General features: G+C 38.2%; 1 protein-coding gene across 1 annotated transcript in view; it reads left to right on the forward strand.

Annotated features, from left to right (window-relative positions):
* The window catches only part of LOC136144144 (ATP-binding cassette sub-family C member 4-like), a 140,643-nt gene extending 127,524 nt beyond the window's left edge, over positions 1 to 13,119 (forward strand). Inside the window, exons 28-30 of the mRNA XM_065901804.1 lie at positions 3,416 to 3,588; positions 4,024 to 4,129; positions 12,985 to 13,119. Coding sequence (XP_065757876.1) covers positions 3,416 to 3,588; positions 4,024 to 4,129; positions 12,985 to 13,119 — 414 coding nt within the window. The remainder of the gene's footprint in view (positions 1 to 3,415; positions 3,589 to 4,023; positions 4,130 to 12,984) is intronic.
* The last annotated feature ends 1,523 nt before the right edge of the window (positions 13,120 to 14,642 follow it).

A 14,642-nucleotide genomic window follows, 5' to 3' on the forward strand; every position in this document is an offset into this window, starting at 1 on the left:
TTAGATTCTGGAATGTGAAATTAAGCATATGGTCTGTCCTGTCAAAACTGGGGAAGAAATCATGCAGTCAAATGTTCAATATTGATAGAATATCTCATCACACAGGTAACTAAGATACAGAAACCTGGGCATCTGCAGCCCGTGCATCAGGAACCACATGGTTCTGTCCTTGCGGTGGAGACAGGTCACATGTCCTTTTCCTGGGCCTTGTATTAAAGTGAACAGGTTCTCCCTTTACTTTTTTTACTGCCAGTCCTACTCTAGTAAAAGCTCTTCCCCATCTGTTGATTGCATTTCAGCATCTCCTTCCAGCCCACACTGGGGTGGAAGGGCTCCTTCTAGCCTTTCTTTTAGAAAAGTAAGAAGATTCCACAAAATATAGAAACCATCTGACATCTGTGTCAACTTCCTGTGAGAGGTGTTGGTACCTGGTTGCTAGATACAGTACATGTAGTAGGTTGCCTTGAAAATGTTTATGGTGATAGAAATAGGGTGCCTTCAATTTCAGTGTGTTGTTTTTCAATTTTGCTATTTTCCATTATTTTCCCAAAATCAAAAACAGTCTAAAGGATTCTGTACTGAAATATATAGTTTTCAATAGTATTATTTACTCCATTTTCCTTAAATCATAACTTTTTAAGTGCTTTCCACTGTTTATTTTATTTTTTATTTAAAGTATGATGATGTGATATCTTGGAGCCAGTTAATTGTTACAAGAATATATTCCATTTACATTTATACTGAATAAGAAAATAGTGTTATATGTAAATTATCTATGTGGATTTATTTTCTAATTTATAGGAACAGATATATCACATGATGAGATCCACTCATGCCTTCATTCATTCAACCAACAAATATCTACTGAGAACTTGTTAGACAGGCAGTGTTGCAGACTGTGGGGCTCTCACAGTCATCAAAAGACAACGTCTCTACCCTTGGAGCTTAAATTCTCTTGGAGAAGATGGAAGACAAGTCACTGCATATGTAACAAGGTCTCAGTGCTGATCCATGCAAAGGAGGAAAATGGAGCAGAACATGAAGAGAGGCTAGCTGACAGCATTATTAATATTGGGCAATATCTATTGATCTGTCATAAGTCCTACATGTACTGATTCATTTTATACTCTATCAATGTTAGGAGGTACCCATCTTTATAATTATGATATTATAGTCTTACAGTTTAGGAAGCTAAAGTCGAGTAAGTTTAGTAACTTGCCCAGTTGGCAGAACCAGGCAAGACTTATGTGCTCAGGCTGTCTGGCTTCAAATATCCTTTTTTTTTTTTTTTGATTGTGCTGCTTCTTCATTGCTGCTTGCAGGCTTTTTCTAGTTGCAGCAAACAGGGGCTACTCTTCATGGCACTACATGGCTTCTCACTGACATGGCTTCTCCTGCTGTGACACCTGGACTTTGGAGGGCACAGGCTTCAGTAATTGTGACCTGCAGCCTCAGTAGTTGAAGCCTGTGGGCTCTAGAGTGTGGGCTCAGTAGTTGTGGCACATGGGTTTACTTGCTCCTTGCCACATGGGATCTTCCTGGACCAGGGATGAAACCCATGTCCTGTGCATTGGCAGGTGGATTCTTAACCACTGGACCACCAGGGAGTCCCAGGCCTCCAATTTATTGTTTTAAAATTTTGAAATCACAGGAATATGGAAGGAGTAGTGTGATGAACACATATACACTTTCACCTGGATTCATCAGCTGTTAGTGTCTTCCCATGTTTTCTCCATCTCTTCTATATTTTGCTGAGTTGTTTGTAAGTTGTAGAAATGTTTATTAAAAGTTGGATTTCACCTTTAAATACATAAATGTACACCTTGTAAGAACAAGGACATTTTGTGTCTTAACACAGTTATCTAAACCAATAAATTTCATAGTAATATTATACTATTACTGAACTGAACTGAAGTATGTTTTCAGATTCTCTAGTTTTAACTCCTAGATATTACTGTCTCTGCTTCCATTGTCCTTTTTTCCTATTTTAATACTCAAGTATTAAAATCAATATAAATCAAGTATAACTTGATTTTATCATTACACTACAGAAGACTTTTATGTTCATATATTCTCATAACCGTCCCTGACTTATAAATGAAGACAGAGTCACAGAAAACAGAATTTTCTGAAAATCATTTCCCCTTACAACCCTTTTTCCTCATGAAGCAGATATGAACAAACTCAAAGAAAAGTATAAAATGAAATTAGTGATGAAATGTCATTCAACTCAGTGGCAAGTGTGAGTCAGAATGTCAGTCTTAAGCAAATCTAACTTGCATACAATCCAAATCTTACCCTTTAGATTTTGTGTATTCTTCATGTTACTGCTACATAACAATGCCATATTTAATCCTAACTCAGAATTCCCCTTTCATGGGGTTGGACTCCATCAGGAGCACAATTCAGGTTCACATTTATAGATGTGCTCCAGCATTTAGGATACCTGAAAAATGAAAAAATTAAAACTGCTCACTCACCCTTGGTGTGTTGTTATCTGACATTATAATGTGTCAGATAATATATCAGCCATCACTCATCAACTGTTGATCTCTTAATTTGAAGTGTATTTCTTCTTTGTTCTTCAAGTATAGCCTGAGTTTTGTTCTTGCTCTATATTTTTTCAAAGCAAATACTTATTGAACTGACCCCTACTACCAAATGTGCTTTCAGATTATCTTTTGCAGTTAAAGGTATTTTTTCTAATCTTATTAGTATAATTTTATGAAGATAGATTAGTATAAACATCACCTATATCCATATTCTGGGGGAAATAAGATGTTGTGTCTTATTTTTCATGAGTTTTCATTTACTCACTGCAAGACATTTATGACACTGAGGAAAATGCACTTGATTGGCCCACTATTTATAAAATTAAACTTGGGAAAGAACCATCACCAGAGCAGGTTCCAAGATTACTGATGTATAAGGTGCAGTTTGCCATTGTTTGATTTTGTGTATTTTAAACTTCACCAAATATGCTGGTAAGTTTATCTCTTCAGAGAAAAAGACTTACTGTAAAAATTTTTGAAGTTTTTCTTTAGTGTACCAACTCCTATGCAAAATGAACTTTGGGAAACTTGACTCAAACATAAAGATTGTTTTAACTTTCCTGTTGAAACCACATTGGGAGAAATAGCTTCATTTTTTGAGAGACTTCCTTAACCAATCCCTTGGTGGGGTTTCTGGAGGATGTCCTGTGGCAGGAATAGGGGACATTGAGGTCTTTCTGTCCTGAATTTGACTCCACCATCTTTCTCAGTGAACGTTCTTTGGAAAGAGCTCTCCCTATCACCTGGCTGTACATTTAAGATACAGAAGAAGTCCTGAGGACGTCAAAGTTCTAATGTGTAAGAGGCTTGTCTACTTCAGTAACAGTTTGCTTGGGAAAATGTCATCCTTTCTGTGTCCACAGGTGCAACTTAAAGACACCATCGAACATCTTCCTTGTAAAATGAATACTGAATTAGCAGAATCTGGATTGAACTTGAGTGTTGGACAGAGACAACTGGTGTGCCTTGCTAGGGCTATTCTAAAGAAAAGTCAGATATTGGTTATTGACAAAGCTACATCAAATGTGGATCCAAGGTATGGAGCTGAGACCCAGGAAACCTTGAATATGACTTCTAAAGGTGGTAAATGGAAAACATTTAGTGATGCTTAGAAATGTTTCTAAGTGTTCTCTTGGCCCCATGGATATTCCTTGATAATATTAATTCCAGAAAACAAAGGAAAAACCAGACATGTTATCTGCGGTTAATGTTGTTATGAGGCATCCTGAGAGACCCAGATTCCTAAATCCAGCTCCTTATGGTTTTAAGCAATTTTGAGGGAAGACTATTTTCCATCATTTTATGAAAAACACTAAATTTATAAATAGATATTTTATACTTAGTTTTTTAGGAACAAGATTATGTTAAGGTATTAATTTTAAAAAACATTCTAAAAGTTATCATGATATTTTTAAGTCTTAAGTCTGCTTTTCCTGCCTTTGCTGAACTAAATAAATTTGTTTGATTCTAGAACTGATGAGTTATTACAAAAAAAAATTCGTGAGAAATTTGCCCAGTGCACTGTGCTAACCATCGCACACAGGTTGAGCAACGTCATTGACTGTCAACAGATAACGGTAAGACCCTCACTATTTAGTTGTATTCATTTGTGTTCAATTTCTCAACATATCCTTCCTTGTAAAACTTGATAGGAATCTCCAGTAATGTAATTTTCTCTTAGTTTCTCCTCTCTTTCCTGAAAATCGTTGTTTAGTGGCTCACTCATGTCTGATTCTTCACAACCCCATGGTGTTCAGCATACCAGGTTTTCCTGTCATTCACTATGTTCCAGTTTGTTCAAACTCATGTTGATTGAGTCTTTCATGCCATTCAATCATCTCATCCTCTGTCATCCCTTTCTCTTGCCTTCAATCTTTCCCAGCATCAAAGTCTTTTCCAATGAGTCAGCTCTTCGCATCAGGTGGCCAAAATATTGGAGCTTCAGCTCTAGCATCAGTCCTTCTAGTGGATGTTCAGGGTTGATTTCCTTTAGGATTGACTGGTTTGATACTCTTTCACCAAGGGACTCTCAAGAGTCTTCTCCAGCACCACAGTTTGAAAGCATCAATTGTTTGGCACTCAGCTTTCTTTATGGTCCAACTCTTACTGGAAAAACCATATAGATTTGACTAGATGAACCTTTGTCGGCAAAATAATATCTCAGCTTTTTAATATGCTAGATAGTCTATTAGTCTAGATAGACTATTTAAATAGTCTAGGTTTGTCATAGCTTTTCTTCCAAGGAGCAAGTGTCTTTAATTCATGGCTGCAGTCACTGTCTACAGTGATTTTGGAGCCCAAAAATATAAAGTCTTTCACTGTTTCCATTGGTTCTCCATCTATTTGCCATGAAGTAATGGGACTGGATGACATGATCTTCATCTTTTGAATGTTAAGTTTTATGCCAGCTTTTTTCACTCTCCTCTTTCACCTTCATCAAGAGGCTCTTTAGTTCTTCTCTTTCTGCCATAAGGGTGGTGTCATCTGCATATCTGAGGTTATTGATATTTCTCCTGGCAATCTTGATTCCAGCTTGAGCTTCATCCAGTCCGACATTTTGCATGATGTACTCTGCGTATATGTTAAATAAGTAGAGTGACAATATACAGCCTTGACGTACTCCTTTCCCAATTTGAACCTTATTTGTATTTCATGCTTTAGAAATAGACATACCATGTTTTACTGCACTTCCCAGGTACTGCATTTTTACAAATTGAGAGTTTATTATAACCCTGAGTTGAACAAGTCTATGGGCACCATTTTTCAAAAACAGTATTTGATCATTCCATGTCTTTGTCTCACCTTTTGGTAATTCTCACTATATGTCAAACTTTTTCACAATCGTTATTGTTGCTCTGGTGATCTGTAACATCAGTGTTACTGCTATGACTTGCCGAAGTCTCCTCTGTTGGTTAGTATTTTTTTTTTTAGCAATGCATTATTTTTGGGTTAAGGTCTGTATATTGTTTTCTCAGACATAATGCTATAACACTTGATAGGTTAGTGTAGTGTAAACATAACTTTGTGCTAGTAAAGTAATGCTCAAAATTCTCCAAGCCAGGCTTCAGCAATATGTGAACCGAGAACTTCCAGATGTTCAAGCTGGTTTTAGAAAAGGCAGAGGAACCAGAGATAAAATTACCAATATCTGCTGGATCATGGAAAAAGCAAGAGAGTTCCAGAAAAACATCTATTTCTGCTTTATTGACTATGTCAAGTCTTTGACTATGTGGATCACAATAAACTGTGGAAAATTCTGAAAGAAATGGGAATACCAGACCACTTGACCTGCCTCTTGATAAACCTGTATGCAGGTCAGGAAGCAACAGTTAGAACTGGACATGGAACAACAGACTGGTTCCAAATAGGAAAAGGAGTACATCAAAGCTGTATATTGTTACCCTGCTTATTTAACTTCTATGCAGAGTACATCATGAGAAACGCTGGGCTGGACGAAGCACAAGCTGGAATCAAGATTGCCGGGGGAAATATCAATAACCTCAGATATGCAGATGACACCACCCTTATGGCAGAAAGTGAAGAGGAACTAAAAAGCCTCTTGATGAAAGTGAAGGAGAGTGAAAAAATTGGCTTAAAGCTTAACATTCAAAAAACTAAGATCATGGCATCTGGTCCCATCACCTCATGGAAAATATATAGAGAGACAGTGGAAACAGTGTCAGACTTTATTTTTTTGGGCTCCAAAATCACTGCAGATGGTGATTGCAACCATGAAATTAAAAGACACTTACTCCTTGGAAGGAAACTTATGACCAACCTAGATAGCATATTAAAAAGCAGAGACATTACTTTGCCAACAAAGGTCCGTCTGGTCAAGGCTATGGTTTTTCCAGTGGTCATGTATGGATGTGAGAGTTGGACGGTGAAGAAAGCTGAGTGCTGAAAAATTGATGGTTTTGAACTGTGGTATTGGTGAAGACTCTTGAGAGTCCCTTGGACTGCAAGGAGATCCAACTAGTCTATCCTGAAGGAGATCAGTCCTGGGTGTTCATTGGAAGGACTGATGCTGAAGCTGAAACTCCAATATTTTGGCCACCTCATGCAAAGATTTGACTCATTGGAAAAGACCCTGATGCTGGGAGGGATTGGGGGCAGGAGGAGAAGGGGACGGCAGAGGATGAGATGGCTGGATGGCATCACCGACTCGATTGTCATGAGTTTGAGTAAATTCTGGGAGTTGGTGATGGACAGGGAGGCCTGGCGTGCTGTGATTCATGGGGTCGCAAAGAGTCGGCCACGACTGAGTGACTGAACAGAACTTAACTGAAACATAACTTCTGTATGTTCTGGGGAGCCAGAACATTCATATCACTCACTTTATTGCCATGTTCACTTCATTCTGTTGTTCTGGAAGTGTATCCACACTGAGGGATGACTATACCTCATTCCTTTCTGGAAAACAGGTGATTGTCTATTCTGGAAGCTTTAATATGGACATAAAGATGTGTCAATCTGTTGCAAAACCTGATGCTCCAGAGGACGGGTGACCAGCCTCAAGGAGTATCTGGGGAAGTGACAGATGCTGACAAAGGGCATAACCGACAGGGTTGTCACCATGAAGTCCTATCATTGCAAGTGCTTAAGGTATAACTCAACATTCAGAAAACTAAGATCATGGCATCTGGTCCCATCACTTCATGGGAAATAGATGGGGAAACAGTGGAAACAGTGACAGACTTTATTTTCTTGGGCTCCAAAATCACTGCAGATGGTGACTGCAGCCATGAAAGACACTTACTCCTTGGAAGGAAAGTTATGACCAACCTAGACAGCATATCAAAAAGCAGAGACATTACTTTGCCAACAAATGTCCCTATCGTCAAAGCTGTGGTTTTTCCAATAGTCATGTATGGATGTGAGAGTTGAATTATAAAGAAAGCTGAGTGCCAAAGAGTTGATGCTTTTGAACTGTGATGTTGGAGAAGACTCTTGAGAGTCCCTTGGACTGCAAGGAGATCCAGTAGTCCATCCTAAAGGAAATGAGTCCTGAATATTCTTTGGAAGGACTGATGCTGAAGCTGAAACTCCAATACTTTGGCCTCCTGATGCGAAGAACTGACTCATTGGAAAAAGACCCTGATGCTGGGAAAGATTGAAGACAGGAGGAATAGGGGACAACAGAGGATGAGATGGTTGGATGGCATCACCGACTCAATGGACATGAGTTTGAGTAAACTCCGGGAGTTGGTGATGGACAGGGAGGCCTGGAATGCTGCAGTCCATGGGGTCACAAAGAGTCAGACATGACTGAGCTACTGAATTGAACTGAACTCAAGGTGTAATAATTACATTTTGTTGCACTAGTGCATACTTCTGCACAAAGATGGATGGTTTTTTAAATTATATTTTTATTGAATATAATCCATAAAAATATATATTTTTGTTATAAAAAGCAATAAATGTGCAAAGTATAAATAGGTAAAGAAAAGAAAATCTCATATAGGGAAGATTACAAAATACCCAGTACCAGAAAGTAACAGTTGTATGATGCTATAATATTATTTGAATAACACTAGAGCCAGTTAAATATTTTTGTAAATACTTTTAAATTATTTTTTAATGCAAAACAGAGCATTTTATTAGCAGAATTTTTATTTATTCTTAAAATTCCCCATGTCATTTATTAATTTTCCACAGCTCAGTTGTTAATAGCTACCTATAATTTCCTCATAGAGATAGAATATAACTAATCTCAAACTTAGACATCTATTTATTTTCCAAATTTTCACTTTTACCAAAAATTTAGAAATGATTAGATGGATATGGTTTTGTTCACTGTAAGTAAATCAGAGAAAGGACTTGTTGGGAAACAACTGGGACCTAATTAATAGCTTTGTTTATGCGTTGCCTCTCCAAAGTGATTTATCCTTCTTTGGTTCATTAAGCACCATTAATGTGTCAGGCTTAGAATTCTATTTCACAAACAAATTCTCCCAATATTAAATTTATTAAACATGATGGAGTCATAATGACAGCTAATATAATCTTCTTTACTTTCTCTGTTGCCACAAAACACTGGAGCAAGACAGACAAATTAGAAATGCTCTTTATCCTAAGACTCACCACTATCTCTACACTAGAGGGTTCTTCCAGTAGTTTTCAGGATTAGCTGGGTGCTCGTGACCTGCTTGCTCTGCAGCCAACAGCCCAGCTCTTCCCTCCAGTCTCTGCTCTCTGCTGTCTTCATATCACCCGGATTCTCCCTGGTAACGTGAGCAAAGGGAGCGTGTGACAATCTGCTCTTGCTCTAACAGTGTTGTTTGTGGTCAACATTTTCACTGTCTCTTGTTAGAGTATTCTTTGGCAATGAATGATGAAGAACCAAAAGCAGAGCTAAGAAACTCAGTTCCCACCTCTTCTGTTTATAGTCAATTTACTGTCTATATTTTTTATGTTTCTTCCCCAACACAAACCTCTTATTAGAATTTTCTCACAGAAGTGAAAACCAGAAACTGTTGTAACATCCCCACCTGAAAAGCCCAAAACAGCTCATACGTAACTATAGTTTTATTTAAATTATGTTTTTCACCTTCATGAAACTTTTCTTTCATAAACCTGCATGGCTGCAATTAGAACATTTGAGAAGAGAAGAGCTCCTTTGAAAACATGCCAAGAGATTTCATTCAAGTTTTCAGAGGAGAGATAACTAACACTGAGGTAGAAAGCATAGTCGGGGAGAAGAAATACTTCATGAGGGGGTCGCTTTTGTGCAAAAGCAACAGTTTTGAGAGAGCATCTGTGGAGGTGACTCTGACCCAGCCTTCATTATTCCCCTGGTGAGAGAATGATTTAGTATTTCAAGACCTAAGAAATGACTTTGAGTTAATACTTCCCACATTGTCCAGTCACTGAGAAAGTCACAGCCACCATTTTACCAATGAGGGACCCACCTTCCAGGGTTGGACAGCTGTCCTGTGTCATCACCTGGTGGCCAAAGACAGAGGTCTGACTCTCAGGTCTTCCCCTCACAGCTCTCCATATAGCTAAGTGGGATCTATCTCTGTTGTTTGTCATCATTTACCAGCATCTTTCTTATCAGGCTTTTCCTCCATCCGCTCTTGCCCCCCATCTCTCCATGTACTCATCTATATCACTGATGACATTCTGCCAGTGAAAATGGATGAAATTATCTTACAGTGGGTACATTTCATTTTCATGTCTAGGACAGCTACGGGGAATATCTGCACATAAACAGCTTGATAAACACATCTTCATTGAGTTTATGTAACTGGCTGACTCATCCAGCTTAATGTATTTTTACTTAACATACTAGAGCTTGATAAGCAATTCAAGTTTGGGGTTCCAGGAGAGGTCCTGGAGTTTAGGGATTGTTATCATACCTACTTGAATGTGTGATTTAGTTTATAGTTTAGCTTGGGTTACAGGAAGAGTGGGGACAGAGGAAAATTATAGGAACCTTTTCTTATAAAAGATGTTAAAAATTCAAAATTTTACCTGTTTTTCTGTACATAAAGAGAATTTGGATTTGCTTTATGTTTATTTGTTCTGAAATATCTAGAATCTTTGATCAAACCAGTAAATGTAAAGGCTAATTTGATAAATTTCTATTTCTGGCCTTTTCTCAATCTGTGTCCCATCTCAGCTCTTGTAGCCCCTGAATTGAGCCTTGGCTTTTAAGTTTTATTGGGTCCCATTTGCTTTGTTTTGGTTTTTTTTTGGATTTTTTTTTAATTAGTTGGAGGCTAATTAATTCACAACATTTCAGTGGGTTTTGTCATACATTGACATGAATCAGCCATAGAGTTACACGTATTCCCCATCCCGATCCCCCCTCCCCCCTCCCTCTCCACCCGACTCCTCTGGGTCCTCCCAGTGCACCAGGCCTGAGCACTTGTCTCATGCATCCCACCTGGGCTGGTGATCTGTTTCACCACAGATAATATACATGCTGTTCTTTCGAAACATCCCACCCTCACCTTCTCCCACAGAGTTCAAAAGTCTGTTCTGTACTTCTGTGTGTCTTTTTCTGTTTTGCGTATAGGGTTATTGTTACCATCTTTCTAAATTCCATATATATGTGTTAGTATACTGTATTGGTGTTTATCTTTCTGGCTTACTTCACTCTGTATAATGGGCTCCAGTTTCACCCATCTCATTAGAACTGATTCAAATGAATTCTTTTTAATAGCTGAGTAATATTCCATGGTGTATATGTACCACAGCTTCCTTATCCAAGCTTCTGCACTACAAAGGAAACTATAAGTAAGGTGAAAAGACAGCCCTCAGATTGGGAGAAAATAATAGCAAATGAAGAAACAGATAAAGGATTAATCCCATTTGTTTTTGTTTTTATTTCTTTTGCTTTTGGAGAGTGATCTAAGAAAATATTTGTTGCGATTTATTTAAAAAGTCTTTTGCCTGTTTTTTTCCTTTAGTTTTATAGTAGTCAGTCTTATATAAGGTCTTTAAACCATTTTGAGTTTATTTTTGTGTATGGTATGAGTGAGTGTTCTAATTTCATTCATTTTTAGGTGTCCAGCTTTCCCAGTACTATTTACGAAAGAAACTGTATTTTTCTCCATTCTTGTCTACTCTTTCATAGATTAATTGACCATAGATGTATGGAGACCAGTGTTTTGAAACTGCAGTTTTTCTTATTCAACATGGGGAAGAACAGTTATGTTCTATTATGCTTAAGTAAAATTGTACATTTGGGGCATCTAAATTGGTAAGCCAAGTTACAGAACATTTAAATTATTATGTGAATAAGACAGTTTAAATTATTCTTGGACTTGTTTCAGAAAGCTTCCCTTAGCAATGATTCACAGTAGTAAACAAATGATTAACAGGAAAATGGCCTTCATGAGACTTAATAAATGTTTCCAATTAAATACAAAGGATGAAATTAATTGGAATACCTAGATGTGGAAAAACAACCTGTATTTCGTTTAGAGTTCCAGAATATTCTCTTCTTTTTAAAAAAGTTAAATTTATTCATTTATTTTAGGCTGTGCTGGGTCTTCCTTGCTGCACAAGCTTTTTTCTAGTTGCAGTGAGTGGAGCTACTCTTTGAGCAGTGTGAACACCTCTTGTTGTGGTGGCTTCTCTTGTTGCAGAGCACAGGCTCTAGGCATGTGGGTCCAGTAGTTGTGACACTTGGGCTCAGGAGTTGTGGCTCCCAGACTCTAGAGCACATGCTGTATAGTTGTGGCCCACAGGCTTAGTTACTCTGCACCGTGTGGGATCTTCCCGGACAAGGGATTGAACGCATGACTCCTGCATTGCCATGCAGATTCTTTTACCACAGAGCCACCAGGAGGCCCATGTAGCATATTCCCTTAAGATACATTTACTCTAAACATGACCTAAATGAAGACTTGAGTACTGCTTAACATCAGGACTGTTTTTATAATTATGTCATTTGGGCCATTTATTTCAGACACTTTTTTCTCCCCAGAACCATTAATCAGTCACTAATAAGTAGAAAGGTAGAGTTAAGAGCCCCTTCCTCTCCCTTACAATTTCCATTTAGCAGACTTATTAGGAGCAATAAAAGAGGTAAAAGGGAGGCAGTTTAAGAGATAAAGAAAAACAAAGAAATAAAGATATTAATAATTTGTGAAAACAGATTCAGATCCTACAGATTCAGATCCTAGGCAGTTCAGACTGGGATGCCCCATGTGTTCTGCAGGCTGAGATCACTGAAATTTGGAGCTCAATTTCTTACTTACTTCTTTAGTTGTACCAAAGAGAAAACTGGATTTCTAGAGATTTCTTCTGTGCAGAGCAATTATAAAAGCTGCTTCTGTACTAGCTCTTTTTGCCAGCCTTCCACTCTCAGAAGAATAAACCACAACCACAACCAACTTCTAGAAGCATCTTAACCTCTCAGACAAGGGATTCTGTTCCTCTTAGCAGCTGACATAGTCCAGGACCCTAAAGAAATTCTGAAAGCATTTTCTTTTTTTCCTAAATATTGCTCAGATTCTCAAATCAACTTGACTTAATTTGTGGTCAGGGCTCTGCCCTCTGGTTTGTATGATGTCAGCCTACTTTTTAGATAAATGCAGTTTCATTTTCTTCAATCAAGATACTTCCTAACTCTCTGTATCTGTATAAATTGCCTCAAAGCTCAGAGCCTGAGAGCTAAAAGCACTAAATAATGGTAACAACCCCAAATACCCCAGGCAGAATATAAGATGCTACAGAGTGCCAGTAATCCTAGTTTAAAACTCATTTTCTTCCTTTCCAATAATATTGTAATATTAGAAGGTCAAGTTAGGCCTTTGTCTGCCCAAGATAGTCAGACTGTTTAAACACCAGCCAGTCCTACCAACCACACAGATTCTGTCTTTTCTTCCTGTCCTAACCTTTATGGAAATATTGTCTGGCCTATAATATGGTACTGAGAGATATTGTGTGCTAATGGATTTCTTTCTGCTGTTAACAGGTTTTGGATTCAGGGAGACATAGAGAAACTGGAGGGCCATATAGTTTGCTGAAGAATGAAAACACTTTATTTTACAAGATGGCAAGACAACTGGGTGATGCTGAGGTCACTGCCCTCACTGAAAGGGCAAAATAGGTGAGCCTGCTGTGGGAAGTTGTAATTAAAATTTGACTCCAGGGTTCAATCTTTATAATCTCCACTGGCAGCTTGATAACAAGCACTCTGTGCTCTTATAAGTCTCCTTAGAGGAAGTCTCATGACTGGGTCTTAAGAACACATTGCAGGTTGAAGGCAGGTCTGCTGAGATTCTGCAGCAGATTTTTCAGATTGGACTTTCCACACTTTTGGACTCTGGGTTCAGATTCTCATAGAGCACAGAAAACTCATTTTGCAGACCCTTCACGTTCATTCTGATCGGTGCTCAGCACATTTGTACTAAAAGTGTTATCAAGGAATATCCAGGAAATTTGAGAGTTTAAGGGAAAACAGTTTAGAATATTTTGGCTCTAGGAAGATCTACCAGGGAAAGGTGAGGGTCTCTTCTATTTTTTAATCTGTAAAGAAAATGTCCACCTGATATTATCACTTTATCTCTAATTCTCTGTTGTTTAGAATTAGGTCCAGTTGCCCCCCCTATGCTTCCTCTACCTTCTAGAAGGTAAAATCATCATCAGGACAAATCAAGAACTCATAGTACCTTAACTCTATAGTCGGAATGATTTGAAGGTTTACAAATCTCTTTCTCAGAGATGGAGTGTGTGATGCACTAAGCACTGTACACTGTGTGAGGAAGGTTCTCGATGGGTAACATTCAGGTCACGTGACACCTTCCTAACAAAGGTGAGATGGTAACTGAGGTCTGATTTAAGAGACTGAGCCATTGTCATACAGCTGCCTGTAATTTTATCTGGAACAAGGTGGGAGTGGGTTGATGAGCAGATGGAGGGAGGGAAGAAAAATTTGGTGTTCTTACACCTTGACATTTGTGGTTCATGGTGGGATGAGGCTTCCAGCTGCATGCTATGAGGCTTACCCATCGAAAATTTATTTCTGGGTATTAAATTATGGGCATATTTTCCCTTCTTCATGCTTTTCTGCATTTTCACTTGTGAGTAGAATAAAATTACTAGCGTAGTATTTAAAATATGTCTTAAAGAAAACATGTCCCAGTATCTTAAGTACTTCTATACGAAAGATTTATCTAAAAAGTGGTCTAAGTTCCCTCTGTCACTGTCTCTTCTCAATCCTCCTTAGAAATAGAGGAAATGCAGAGCAGGACCTTCCACTGCTCATAGGATAAGAAATTGCCTGGGTCACAGAGCAGGCTGAAGAGTTGGTGGAGTTGGAGTTCATAACTAGGTTTAGAAACAAGGAAGTCTGTGTTCTGAACTTTTCATAAGTACTATATTATGTGCAAATGTTGAGAGTTGAACAAGGAACTCTATAATTTTTATGCCTGAAATTCAGAGTGCTTTCATCTACTAGAATGTCTCCCAGTCAGACCTTCCCTCCTAAGACCTAGAGACCCAGGAATCTCTGAAACCCTTTTTTTTTTTCTCATTTATTTTTATTAGTTGGAGGCTAATTACTTCACAACATTTCAGTGGTTTTTGTCATACATTGATATGAATCAGCCATAGAGTTACACGTATTCCCCA

This window comes from Muntiacus reevesi, chromosome 11, assembly GCF_963930625.1.
Source record: "Muntiacus reevesi chromosome 11, mMunRee1.1, whole genome shotgun sequence".
NCBI lineage: Eukaryota > Metazoa > Chordata > Mammalia > Artiodactyla > Cervidae > Muntiacus > Muntiacus reevesi.